The sequence below is a fragment of the Phragmites australis genome, chromosome 13 (assembly GCF_958298935.1).
Source record: "Phragmites australis chromosome 13, lpPhrAust1.1, whole genome shotgun sequence".
Classification (NCBI taxonomy): domain Eukaryota; kingdom Viridiplantae; phylum Streptophyta; class Magnoliopsida; order Poales; family Poaceae; genus Phragmites; species Phragmites australis.
The window spans coordinates 4,327,860-4,341,317 of NC_084933.1; the positions used below are offsets into that span (position 1 = coordinate 4,327,860).

Genomic DNA, 13,458 nt, shown 5'->3' on the forward strand with positions numbered 1-13,458 from the left:
CCTTTTTTCAATTCAAAAAATAGGAAAAAATATATGAAAATAGTTGGATAATGTAAAAAACTCATACAAGGTGCGCAATTGTGCAATAGATAGAAAATATTTCAATCAGAAAATAAGGACACCTCGGCCATCCTTAAAGAAGAAAAAGACTTGATAATGAAAGAAAATATTGGGATTCTCAATAACATCAAAATTTGTATATAATATAAGCTAGACATGAAATTCAGTATCTAGAAATCCTTTCAATAAAAAATGAGTAAAATAGATGGACCTCGGTGGTCCTAAATCAGTAAAGGCAAAGTAAAAAATAATTTTAAGGAGAATAGCTCATACTTATTTTGATAGTGCTATATTATAAGCAAGTATATTAATTGAAATTGTTATGGATGCATGGGGTACAACTAAATTTTCAATTATAGGCATTGGAATCTTATAATAATTGTAATCGCACTTCAATGATAAAATTATGAAACAGCCATATACTCAAGTCTAGCCGTGCGATTGCGCGAGCTTTTCAGCTAGTTTGCTTTAAAACATACTCCCTTCCATTCAGAATAGTATGCGTATTTTTTTAATTCGGTCTTTGAAGTTAAATTTTGACTAAGGTTTTCTTACAAAATATATCATTTATAGTTACAAAACATATATAATATAAAATTATTTTGAATTGTGAACTTAGTTGTATAATTTTATACACTAAACATTCTTATAATTTGATTAAATGTTAGTTAAAGTACATAAAGCTTAACTTTTTCAAAAAAAAATATGTCTATTATTTCTGAACGGATGAAGTAATTTAGTATCATAGGTAACCCCATTTGTCTTTAAAGATTACAAGTGGCGTTCTCGCCTCATAACTTGAAGCATAAATGCAAACTGCTTATCTCTATATATGACGGTACCACATATGATTCTCATAAAGCTTAAATGCAAACTCCTCGTATATCTATATATATGAGCAGTACTGCATCTGAAGCTACTAGCAAGCTATGCCCTCATGTTCTTCTTGCTAATGACCTCCTTCAGCATAGGCTCCAGAATTCCAAGCGTCATGGGTTTGGGAACGAACTTGTCAGCTCCAGCACTCATGAATGCCTCCATGCCACCTAAATCGGCTGAGACCCCAACGATCTTCACCTCAGTACCTCCCATGGCACGAATCTTGGCCACAGCCTGGTAAATGACACAGGAAGCTTTTGTCAGTTAAATGTTAGTTTTTTTATCAATTGAAACTACTGGAACAAGCTTTTTTATCAAATGAATTTTAAGGGAAATATTTTTCTTCAGACAAACTATATGTGAATATTTTATCTCTATTAAAGCTGAGTCCAAAAGAAAGCATAAGAGTGCCACATCATTGCATTATCTTCCTATCGTTGTATTCCTGTCCAATGAACATAAATGCATCTAAGGTACTAAATTAATAACCAAGAAACTACCAGAAAAGGCGTTTAACATATCACTGTACAATTTATAACTACTAAAATATATCATTTTCTACAATTTTCAAGAAATGACATGAATGTGCAATGAGAATGTTACCCAAAAAATAAATATAGTGAGAAATTGAAGTACCTCAGGGCCCGTCATGATGGGCATATCCTTATCAGAGAGAACAATGTCAAATGTTTTCCCTTCAAGGAAAAGGTCTACAGCTTCTTTCCCATTGTAAGCAACAGTAGTTTCACAGTTAAACTTGCGCAGCATAGCCAAGAGAATTACACAATCAACTTTGATATCCTCAACAACTAAAGCCCTTGGACCCGACCCTTGGTTCTTGAATGCCATGAAGAAACTGCACACAGAATAAACAAATTAATTATTCCTGGTACAACAATATTTTCAAGAAGATTCTTCATTATCTGGTATATCAAGAAGATTAAGCGAAACTATATAATTCTTCAGTCCATTATAACATTGTATAAATAACAAATATCCTATCTTGGTTGAAATTGCTCTGGTACAACAAATATTTTCAAGAAGATTCTTCATTGTCTGGTATATCAAGAAGATTAAGTGAAACTATATAATTCTTTAGTCCATTATAACATTGTATAAATAACAAATATCCTATCTTGGTTGAAATTGTAGTATCATATCATATATTAATGCCAAATATCTGACATGTGTTTCATAAATTCCATGAGCTGATAATAACTATAACAGATTTAGCTGGTGAAAACCAAGCATATAGGAAGCGGAAATCGTCCAATATAATTGATTTCCAGGAGAACTATTAGTTCACCACCTTTGAGAGGCCACGTATAGATGTATGAATCAACTACTTTGTGACTTCATCATGGTGGAAAAAAACTAGTTTACGATTATAACAGTATACCATAGAAATGACTCCGTAAACAATAGATTGCAGGTTACATTTAAACACAGGGATTATCTCTGATCTAGACCAAATATACTATCCGAAAAAAATTCTAACATGGTTAAAGAAGAACTAGATGATGATAAACAAAAGAGAAGGAGCGAGCTTGGAAGGGACACGATTCTCTGGAAGTCTGGACCAACCCTTACTCGAGAGGATGTTCGTAGCTTTTTTGCAACTCGGCTGCCTCCTGTATTGCTGCATCACAGGCCATTTTATAGGCGATGCCAAGGGCAAAATTTTGCCTTGTCAAATCTGAAAAATTTTGAAATTAATGTGAATATGAAATCTGATACGGCCAATTAATTCGTTCCTCGTTCTACATCAAAATGCAAGATTTCACCTTGCGTTTACTGGCTTTTGGGGCATCAAAAGCTGTCGTTTTTGACGTTTGTAAGGGTACTCTTAGTGTAGTGTATCATGCGTATAAATGAGGTGCTATATAGTATTTTTCTGATGTGTTAAGTAATTAAAGAAGAGAGGAGATATCAATATGAAGATATAGCTCTGACACTATATCATAGATAGATTGTGAAGGAATGGTATTTATTAGGTGGATCAGCTATAAAAATAATGTACTAGATGAGGAATATTTATTATTGTATCAAAGTGATGTGGCAGTTTAAGAAATTATGCTAGTGTTCTAATATTGAGAGTAGTCTAAAGATCAAGCATCTCGTTGGATTTCAGATGGTACTTCTGGTTTTGCGTGAACCAGCTGGTGATGAGATTTCAGAGTAATTATAATACTATATTTGTGAGCAAAGGATTGTTGGGATTCGCAGGATATCATAAAATATTATATATTTGCAAACATGCACGTGTGAAAAGTGCCTTGGGACGATCTGCATCTTCCAGGGTTCCAGACGGCAAATCCAGCAGGGTAGTGCCAGGTCAATGCTTGGATGAATCGGTTGAAATAATCTAAAATGTACAGAAAAATATCTAAAACTCAAAAAATATATATAACTAATTTTGTTAGGTTCGTATTACTGTTGTCTACCTATTAAAATTATGTGCATGCATAAAAATAATATTATTTTCTCTATAATTAAATGAATGTGTTAAATATTAATAAATTCATAAATAAATATTGAGATGTTCAAAATTAATGAACATAATTTTTTAATCTTTTTTTTCATATTTTGTGAAAAAAATAGGACGCAACGTAGACATGTCAATCCGACTGTGAACACGCCTAAAATGGAAATCACGAGACTAACCCTCTGCAGATGACTATGGTTGTACATTGGTCATGCTCGATGTTCTTCATTCAAGTACGTTTCGTTAGAGAAAAAAAATAGTCAAGTACATAGGAATTGTGAAGATAAGATTGACAACTTAAATATAAAAATTTGTGTGGCAAAGAATATTTAAGTAAAAAATTATAAAACTACGCAGGATGCAGATTAAAACGTAAGAGCCATTTTTTTATGAGATTCCCTATAACATGACTTTGATGTAGATCTGCTAATAAGCACCGTTTGGACATTAGTCATGCCCTTTTTTGAAAAATTAAAGTTCATATTCACTATTCAGACTGGACTATTGTGAGATCATGTGATGAAAAATTGGTTTGAATAATGAAATTGGCAGAGCTAAGTTGAGTATGCTTATGTTAGCATAGATGATTTGATACGCTATCAGAAGTTGGGTATGCTTATGTTAGCGTATTGGTTTTGCTTGGAGTTTGCATGTTATTGCATGAACTGGTCTTGAGTCAAGTCAGGAAGGACTTGTACTCATACTACTTTAGTGTTTGATTCATGTGCATGTGTTGCTTGAAGGCGAACGTGGTCGATAATGATGGATCGGTGAACTAAGTTTAGGGAGGAACTAAGGTTTGACGCCTAGGTTCAGGAAGAATTGAGATCGTAGTGATCGAGGATGTCATACGGGACGTTCAGGCTAGAGAACAGTGTACGTGAAGACAATGTTACATGTGTGCAACTAGGTGCGTTGCGGAGAAGGACAGACGTACATGAGGTCGTGGGCAACCAGATTGTGTATTCTGATGATAGAGTCATTTGAGTACATGGCAAGATCAGACTACGGTCTGATTGGTCGAAGAGTCCAATCCCATAAGGAATCGAGTGCTAATCTAAGTTTGACTTGAGCACGAATTGAATTCGCTATGGGTGGACGTGTCTTGGTACGGTTTGTGTCCATGTAGGATACGACCAGGTTGTTTCAAAATCAAGGATGATTTTGGAGGGTTATATATTGAGAGGGTAATGGTCAGGGTAAGGTGCGCCAAGAACAAGATCAGATTTAGACTTTTGATCTAGATAGTAGATCTATCTAGGGTTTTAGGATTTCGTGAAAACCCTTGTTGGATACTTTGGAGAGACATCTTGTAAACTCATCTCTGCAATGAAAATCAAGTTTCATAAGTTGATGAGTTGCTAATTCAGAATTTTCTCTCTGTTCTATATTATGCGTACTTGGTTTAGTTTTCGATTAATTCCATATTTCTATCAAGTTTCATGTTGGTTTAATCCATCAAAACCTTAATAGAATATTTAGTGTTTGATTTGTAAAAATTTTGAATGGACTTGGTTTGATCTTGAGTAGCTTTTTGTCAACTCGACTAGGTTTTGATCTACTAGATTTTAGTTGATATAGTCTGCTTCAACTAGGCATTATTCTTGATCCACATATCCAATTGACTCAATTCTTGTTGGGTTAGTTTTGTATTTGAATCTATTTTCAGTTGATAAAATTTGAGAGCAATCGGACCAGTGGACCTTTCTCTATATTGTTTTTACTAGAGCATGTACAATCTATTTCGAGTGGAATATCGAGTTTAAATAAATTTTTGAGTTCGGTGAATTAATCTTTGAATTTGGTTTCCACAATCATTCACCCCCCTCAGATTGCCTTATTGGAGTATAATTGATCATACAATTGGTATCAGATTCTTAATCTTTTTCTAATTGATCTTAATTGGTAATTAGAAATATGGCTTCTGATAGGTATTCCATAAAACTTTGTGTTTTCAATGGAGTTGATTTTCGGTTCAAGAAGGCAAAGATCACAGGGCTTTGTAATTTGGGAAAAGATCTACAAGCCATACGTGGTTCAAGAGAATAATGAGGTGACGCCTCAAAACATGTCAGTCGCCGAGCGAACAACAAGGCAAGGAATTTGATCATTCAGGACTTGAGAAGAAGCGACTTCGACCCTGTGATACATATCAAATCATCGTATGAGGTATAGAAAGCACTCTGTGATTACCATGAAGGTTCATCCACCATTAAAGAGGTACGTCAAGATTTATATAAGAAAGAATATATGAAATTTGATATGAAACCCGGTGAGTCTTTTGATGATTTCTTTGCTCACTTTAATAAGATTCTTAATAATTTGTGTGTTATTAATGTAACATATATTGATGCTGAGAATTCACATCAATTACTACGAGCTTTAGATATGTCAGTGTGGGAGATAAAAGTTATATCTATTAGAGAAACTATTGTCATGAGTATACTTATATTAGATGTTCTATATTCTAAATTAAAAACTCATGAGATAGTTTTCTTTGCTAGGAAGAATGTTAATAAATCAACAGCTTTAGTCTCTCAACCTAGCATGTCTCATATTGAATCTTCCTCATCAAGCTTTTCATTATCTTCTATATCTTCACTAACCAATGATCAGCTTGAGTTGATTCCTGAAGAATATTTAGCACTACTCTCTACTCGTTTTTCTAAAGCATTGCAGAATATGCGTAAGAGAAAGAGAGGAAGTAGATGTCCTCAAAGATACTATGAGTGTGGTAATCTCAACCATGTTTGTTCCAATTGTCCTAAACTTGCAAAGAAGACATCAAAAGAGGAGAACGAGAAAAAGAAGCACTCGTTCAATGACAAGAAGAAGAAGAGCTTTCATAACCGTAAGGTTGTGCATCGAGTTCTTTCGGCGCTCGAACAAGTCAACTTGAGTGATGTTGATTCAAAGAGCAGCGAGGATGATACAACATCCAAGAGCAAGATATTATGTGATTTGACTGAATTATGTCTCATGGAAAGCAACAAAGAAAGCTCAATCAAGGATGAATTTGACAACAACGGTAATGAGGTATTACCTACTTATGATGATCAATCTATGTTGTTATTCGTCTTGATACACTCTTAGAGAAACGTAACAAAAAAAATTAAGAAACATGATGTTTTAATGGAATCATTAAATTATGAAATTGCAAGATTTAAGATTTTAATTTTTGATGATGATGCTCGCAAGTCATGTGACTTAATTTATACTGAGTTCAGTTCTCTTAGAGCTATTCATGCTTCTACTTTGGAGAAATTCAGAGAAGAAATTGAGAAGAATGATAAACTTGTTGTGTTAAATTGCAGATAAGTTAAAAATGCTAGTTGTTCAACATCTGATTTGCTTGATTCAACTAATTGCTCAATTCTAAAATTGAAGTTGCATGATATTGATGCTAGAGTTTCTCAAATAGCTAATGACATGATTACTCATTAAGTTTTTTCATTCTCTAATTGTCATAAACAAAAGAAACTCATAATATTGCTTGTAATAAGTGCTCAGCTCTTTCTAAACAGATTGATTACTTGAAAGGAATTTTGGAACATTTTTCTAATGGAAAGAAAAATCTAAACCTGATTTTTTATTCATCTAAGTGAAGCACATGTAAACAAGGTTTAGGTTTTGATCCCTATGCTTGTTCTAAGACATATGCACCCATTGTTGTTAGAGCTCTTATTAGTGGCAAATTTGAAACACTTGTTGAATCTGAACCTAAGAAGGTTATTTTAGATCTGCTGGATTGTTATCTTCTACAATGAATGCAAATGTAGCTTCTTCTAATTCCACACATCAGGTTAAGTACAATTAACTCATTGTGGTACAGATGGATATTTAGTAGAGTTTTGCTTTAGACTAACTAAACAACAAAAGAAAGAAAAGTTTAAAGTTAGGTCTAATTTCCAAAAGGCACGTGTTATCCCTCGTGAGGTTTTTGTGACTCAGGTTAAACAGTCATCACCTTTTGCTACTCATGTAACTCGTCATGAGTCTACTCAGCTTTCTCCAGTTAGGACTACTCAAGCTGCTAGTGCTTCTTGAGTTTAACCTACTCAAGCTTCTCGAGTTGTGTATACTCGGGTTACTCGTATTTTTTGCCTACTCACTATTCTAGTCAGGTGATTAAGTACTGGATTCCTAAATGTTTTATTACTAACACCAGTACTGAGGTATCGACATCTTTTGTTGCTTTGTAGGTTTCTCGAGCAAAGAAGGAGAACATATGGTTAATCAATTCGGATGCTCACATCATATGTCTGGTGATAAGAATTGGTTCTCCTCCCTTGTATGTGCATCTCGTGCCAAGAATGTTACATTTGAAAATGCTTCTTCTATTTCTATTGTAGCAAAAGGTACAGTATAGGTAAATGATAAGTTCATGTTCAAGGATATTGCTCTAGTCGAGAACTTAAAATTTAACTTGCTTTCTATCTCACAAATGATTGATGAAGATCTTGAGGTGTGCTTTAAGAAAAATTAATGTAAAGTTTTAGATGCTACAGGTGATCTGGTTTTTTAGAATTTCATATTTTGGAAGAGTTTTTAAAGCTAATTTTGATACATCACTTTCTTCTAAGCTTAGATGTCTTTTTGCTAATGATTCTAAAGTTCTATTCTTTTAGCATCGTAGAGTTGGTCGTATTGGTCTAGATCATCTTACTAGAGTTAGTGGTTTAGATCTTAGTCATAACTTGCCTAAGCTTAAGGGTGATAGCAAGTTAGTTTGCTCTTCTTGTAGATATAGTAAAATACATTCAAGTTCACATCCACCTATTATCATTGTTATGACAAATGCATCCGAACAAATTTTTGCATCTTGATATTGTTCATCCCTCTAGAGTACAATCTTTTGAAGGTAAATGGTATATACTTGTTATTGTTGATGATTTCTCTAGATACTCTTGGGTTTTCTTTATGATATCTAAGGATGAAGCTTTTGATCATTTTAGGAATCTATTTTTGAGATTGTCTGTTGATCTTCCAGGTTCACTTAGAGCTATTAGAAGTGATACTAGAACTGAATTTAAAAATTCTTCTTTTGATCACTTTTGTCCTGAGAAAAATATTGAACATCAATTTTCATCACCTAGAGTACCTTAACAAAATGGTGTAGTTGAATAATAGAATTTTAGTTGAGATGGCCAGAATCATGTTAGATGAATTTTCTACTCCTAGAAAATTTTGGGATGAAGATATATCTACTGCTTGTTATATTTTAAACCGTGTTTTCTTAAGATCTAAATTGGGTAAAACTTCATATGAGCTACGGTTTGGACATAGGCCTAGTGTATCTATTTTAGAGTTTTTGGTTGTAAGTGTTTTATGCTGAAATCTAGAAATTTGGATAAGTTTAAGTCCAAATCAACTGATGGAGTTTTTCTTGGATATCATGCTCATACTCGTGGCTACCGTGTGCTTGTTTTGGAGACTAATAAAATTGTTGAAACATGTGAGGTTACTTTTAATGAGACTACTCCTGGAACTAGATTAAGTGATGCAGGTACATGTACATATGTTCAGGGGGAGTCCGAGAGCATTTTTGTGGATGAAGATGAGGAGGATGAGGATGAGATTTTAATTCCAATAACACAATCAGTTGTAGATCCCTTGACACCTTCAACTACTTCATCTACAGTTGGATATCCTCAAGCTACTACATCATTGGTGCATGTTGAAGGAGAAGAAGAGAATGCTTTTGGAGTTGATGCTCCTTTGCACATTCAACAGAGGCATCCACTTAATCAGATGATTGGAGATTTGCATAAATGAGTCACAGGATCTAAATTTATTGATTACAATTGTCATGCTCATTCAGCTTTTGTTGCTTATTTTGAACTCAAAGATATTTCACATAAATTAACTGACGAATTTTGGATCAATGCCATGCATGAGGAACTTGAAAATTTTAAACGCAACAAAGTCTGAAAGCTTGTCGTACCTCATCTGGATCATACACTTATCGGTACTAGATGAATTTTCAAAAATAAATAAAGTAAGGATGGTGTTGTTGTTAGAAACAAAGCTAGATTTGTAGCTCAAGGTTTTGCACATGTAGAAGAGCTAGATTTTGAGGAACTTTTGCCCCGGTTGCTAGACTAGAAGCCATATAATTCTTTAGCGTTTGTTGCATCTAAAGGCTTTAGATTATATCAAATAGGTCAAAAGCACTTTTCTAAATGGCTTCATTAATGAAGAGATTTATGTTAAGTAATCACCTAGTTTTGAAAATCCTATATATCCAGATCATGTGTACAAGTTATCTAAAGTTTTGTATGATTTAAAACAAGCCCCTAGAGCATGGTATTATAGGTTAAAAACTTTCTTGCTTAAAAAGGATTTTGTAATGGAAAAAGTGGACAAGACATTTTTTGTGCTCTATTTGTTCAGATTTATGTAGATGATATCATCTTTTGTTATTATTCTCATGCTTCGGTGTCCCAGTTTTCAGAAATGATGAGCAGGGAATTTGAGATGAGTACGATGAGTGAGATAACATACTTTTTGGGTATTCAAGTCAAACAAACTAAAGAATGTACTTTTATTCATCAAAGTAAGTATACACAAGACCTGCTACGACTTTTTGAGAAGAAAAACAGCAAGCCGATCATAACACCTATTGGAGCAACAACGACGCTTAATCCTGATGAAGATGGTGAGCCAGTTGATCAAAAAGAATATAAAAGCATGATTGGGTCATTTTTGTATCTCACCGCTTCATACAATTTGTTGTATGCTTGTGTGCACGATTTCAAACTTCCCCACGTGCTTCACATCGACAAGCTGTCAAACGGATTCTCATTTATCTTTATGGCACTCAAGACTTTGGCATGTGGCTTTCTGCTTCTTCTTGTATTAGCTTAAGAACTTTTTCTAATGTTTATTTTGGAGGTTGTAGAATTGATAGAAAAATACATTTTGTACATGTCATTTCTTGGATAATTCTCTTGTTTCATGGTTATCTAGGAAACAGTTTTGTATTGCATAATCTATTGCTAAATCTGAATATGTAGTTGCTGCTAGTTATTTTTGACAAACTCTTTGGAATGTTGCTACACTTAAAGATTATGAGGTTAATTTAGAGAGTGTTCCACTTTTCTGTGATAACACTAGTGTTATAAGTATTACTAAAAGCCCTATGCAACATTCTTGGACTAAACACATTGACATCAGATTTCATTTTATTAGAGACAATGTGGAAAAAGAGAACATTGAATTTCTCCATATGGATACTGGACACCAATTGGCAGATATTTTTACAAAATATTTGGATTATTCTCATTTTACTTTTCTTTGGGGAGAACTTAGTATTATTCATTCTATGAGATTGTTTTGAGGAGGAGTTTTTATGTCTTGGAGCTTGTCAGAGTTTAAAAATGAGAAAACAATGAAATATGATGAGCATCATATTTGATACATATGTGATTTTTAAAGTCAATGCTTATGCTACATGAGAGTTTTTTGCACCTTCATATCTATATATGTAGGAGGTAGTTTTTGTCATGACTTTCTAAATCAAATGACATCTTGTCATGGTTAAACTCTCTTGATTGCTTTAATCTTTGATAAACATGTTATATGTGAAAGACTCAAAGAAATGAAAAGATGATGAATAATAGTTGATAGAAAAAAGATTATGAAAGTATGTACTATCGCGTTTCTTCTTTATGAGAATGCTTATCATTACACTTTGATATGAACTTAGAAGAAGTCGTATATGACAGTAACCATTGTCTTAAGCTTCTGATTGTCTTTTTGATATAGGCTTAGTATGTTTGGATAGAATAAGGCTGATGATGCATATAATTCTTTGCAAAATAATATGAGACGTTCTTAACAGCATAATTGGTATCTTGTTACATATGATTTTAATCCAAACAATGACATACTTTTTGTATCCATATTTTTGATAGCACATAAATTGAGGATTCGAGTAGTTGAGATTGGGAGATCATACCTTGCAAATAAATTGTTAATTATACTTGATAAGTTATGCTTACACTATATTTTTACATGTGTAGACAGATTGATGTAGATATTCTTGATAGTGTGGCTTGGTTGATTATTTGTTATATATGTGGTTGGTCTACGATGCTCATTATTATAAAAAAACGATTATCTCTTTTGAATTTTTGATGAAATCATTGCCAAAGGGGGAGAGAGTTGTTCATTCGGGAGAATTTTTTGGTTTTTCTCAAAGGGGGAGAGATTTTCTATGTTGAAAATTTTCTTGATTTTTATTTCACTTTGTGTTTGGTTTTAAAATCAAATAATATTTGTTAAGAGGTTGCCGATATTTTCATCAAGGGGGAGATTGTCAGATCATGTGATGAAAAATTGGTTTGAATAATGAAATTGGCAGAGCAAAGTTGAGTATGCTTATGTTAGCATAGATGGTTTGATGCGCTATCAGAAGCTGGGTATGGTTATGTTAGCGTGTTGGTTTTGCTTGAAGTTTGTGTGATGTTACGTGAATTGATCTTTAGTCAAGTCGGGAAGCACTTGTGCTCGTATTAGTTTGTTGTTTGATTCATGTGTAGGTGTTGCTCGAAGGCAAACTAAGTTCAGGGAGGAACTAAGGTTCAACGACTAGGTTTAGGAGTATCTAAGGTCGTAGTGATTGAGGATGTCATGCAGGAAGTTCGAGCTAGACAACAGTGTACGTGAAGATAATGTTGCATGTGTGCAACTAGGTGCATTGCGGAGAAGGGTATGAATACGCGAGGTCGTGGGCAACAGATTATGTATTCAGATGATGGAGTCGCTCGAGTACATGGCAAGGTCAGGATGCGGTCTGATTGGTCGAATAGTCCAGTCCCATAAGGAATCAAGTGCTAGTCTGAGTTTGACTCAAGCACAAATTGGATTCGATTATGGGTGGACATGTCTTGGTACGGTTTGTGTCCAGGTAGGATAAGACTAGGTTTTTTCCAAATCAAAGATGGTTGGAAGGGTTATATATTCAGAGGGTCTCGGTCAGGGTAAGGTGCGCTAAGAACGAGATCAGATTTAGACTTTTGATATAGAGAGTAGATCTGTTTGGGGTTTTGGGATTTCGTGAAAATTCTTATGGGATGTTTTGGAGAGGCATCTTGTAAACTCATATATGCAATGAAAATAAGTTTTGTAAGTTCATGAGTTGCTGATTCAAAATTTTCTCTTTGTTCTATATTCTGCGTACTTGGTTTTGGTTTTCGATTAATTCGTGTTTGTATCAAGTTTTATCTTGGTTTAATCCATCCAAAAATTTACTAGAATATTTAATGTTTGATCCATAAAAATTTCGAGTGGATTTGGTTTGATCTCGAGTAGCTTTTTGATCAACTCGATTAGGTTTTAATTTACTTGATTCTTGTTGATACAGTCTGCTTTGACTAGGTATTATTCTTGATCCACATATCCGATTAACATGATTCTTGTTGTGTTTGTTTCGTATTTGAATCTAGCTCTAGCTAATCAAATTTGAGAGCAATGGGACCAGCGGATCTTTCTCTATGTTGTTTTACTAGAACATGTATAATCTATTTCGAGTAGAATACCAGGTTTAAATTGATTTTCGATTTGAACGAATTAATCTTTGAATTTGATTTCCGTAATCATTCACTCTCCTCTGATTACCTTATTAGAGAATAATCGAACCTACAACTATCGCCTGTGTTGACGAAAAGAGATTAAAGCATTACCACAGGTTTATTCATCAAAGTATGAATCAAGGAAAACCGATCGAACATCCCAATACTGTGAAATAGGAACTTCCATATCCAAGGAAGCAAGTACATGAAAAATGTAAAAATAAGATTGCTAAATTTTAACAACAACAAAAAAACACTTTCATGAGCACCGTCTTCAAGTAGTTCGCCAATTCAGATATGCCTCGTTTATTAGATACTGGTAGTGACAGGGGGGCGACAAGATGCTATGGATCTTAGAACTTGCATTGACAATAAGGGTGGTGTCAAATGCATCAGATCATAATAGGCAAAGTGAAGCAAGGCGCGTGTGAGAAGAACAAGAGCAATGCCCTGTGAGCA

The 13,458-nt window shown here is 34.0% G+C and overlaps 1 protein-coding gene across 1 annotated transcript; it reads right to left on the reverse strand.

Moving 5' to 3' along the window:
* Window positions 1-987: 987 nt before the first annotated feature.
* Window positions 988-1,788, reverse strand: LOC133888415 (two-component response regulator ORR42-like). The gene is made up of 2 exons (XM_062328656.1): window positions 1,576-1,788; window positions 988-1,173 (listed from the first exon to the last, which is right to left on the reverse strand). The coding sequence occupies exons 1-2, from the start codon at window positions 1,786-1,788 to the stop codon at window positions 988-990; spliced, it is 399 nt and encodes a 132-aa protein (XP_062184640.1).
* Window positions 1,789-13,458: the final 11,670 nt, after the last annotated feature.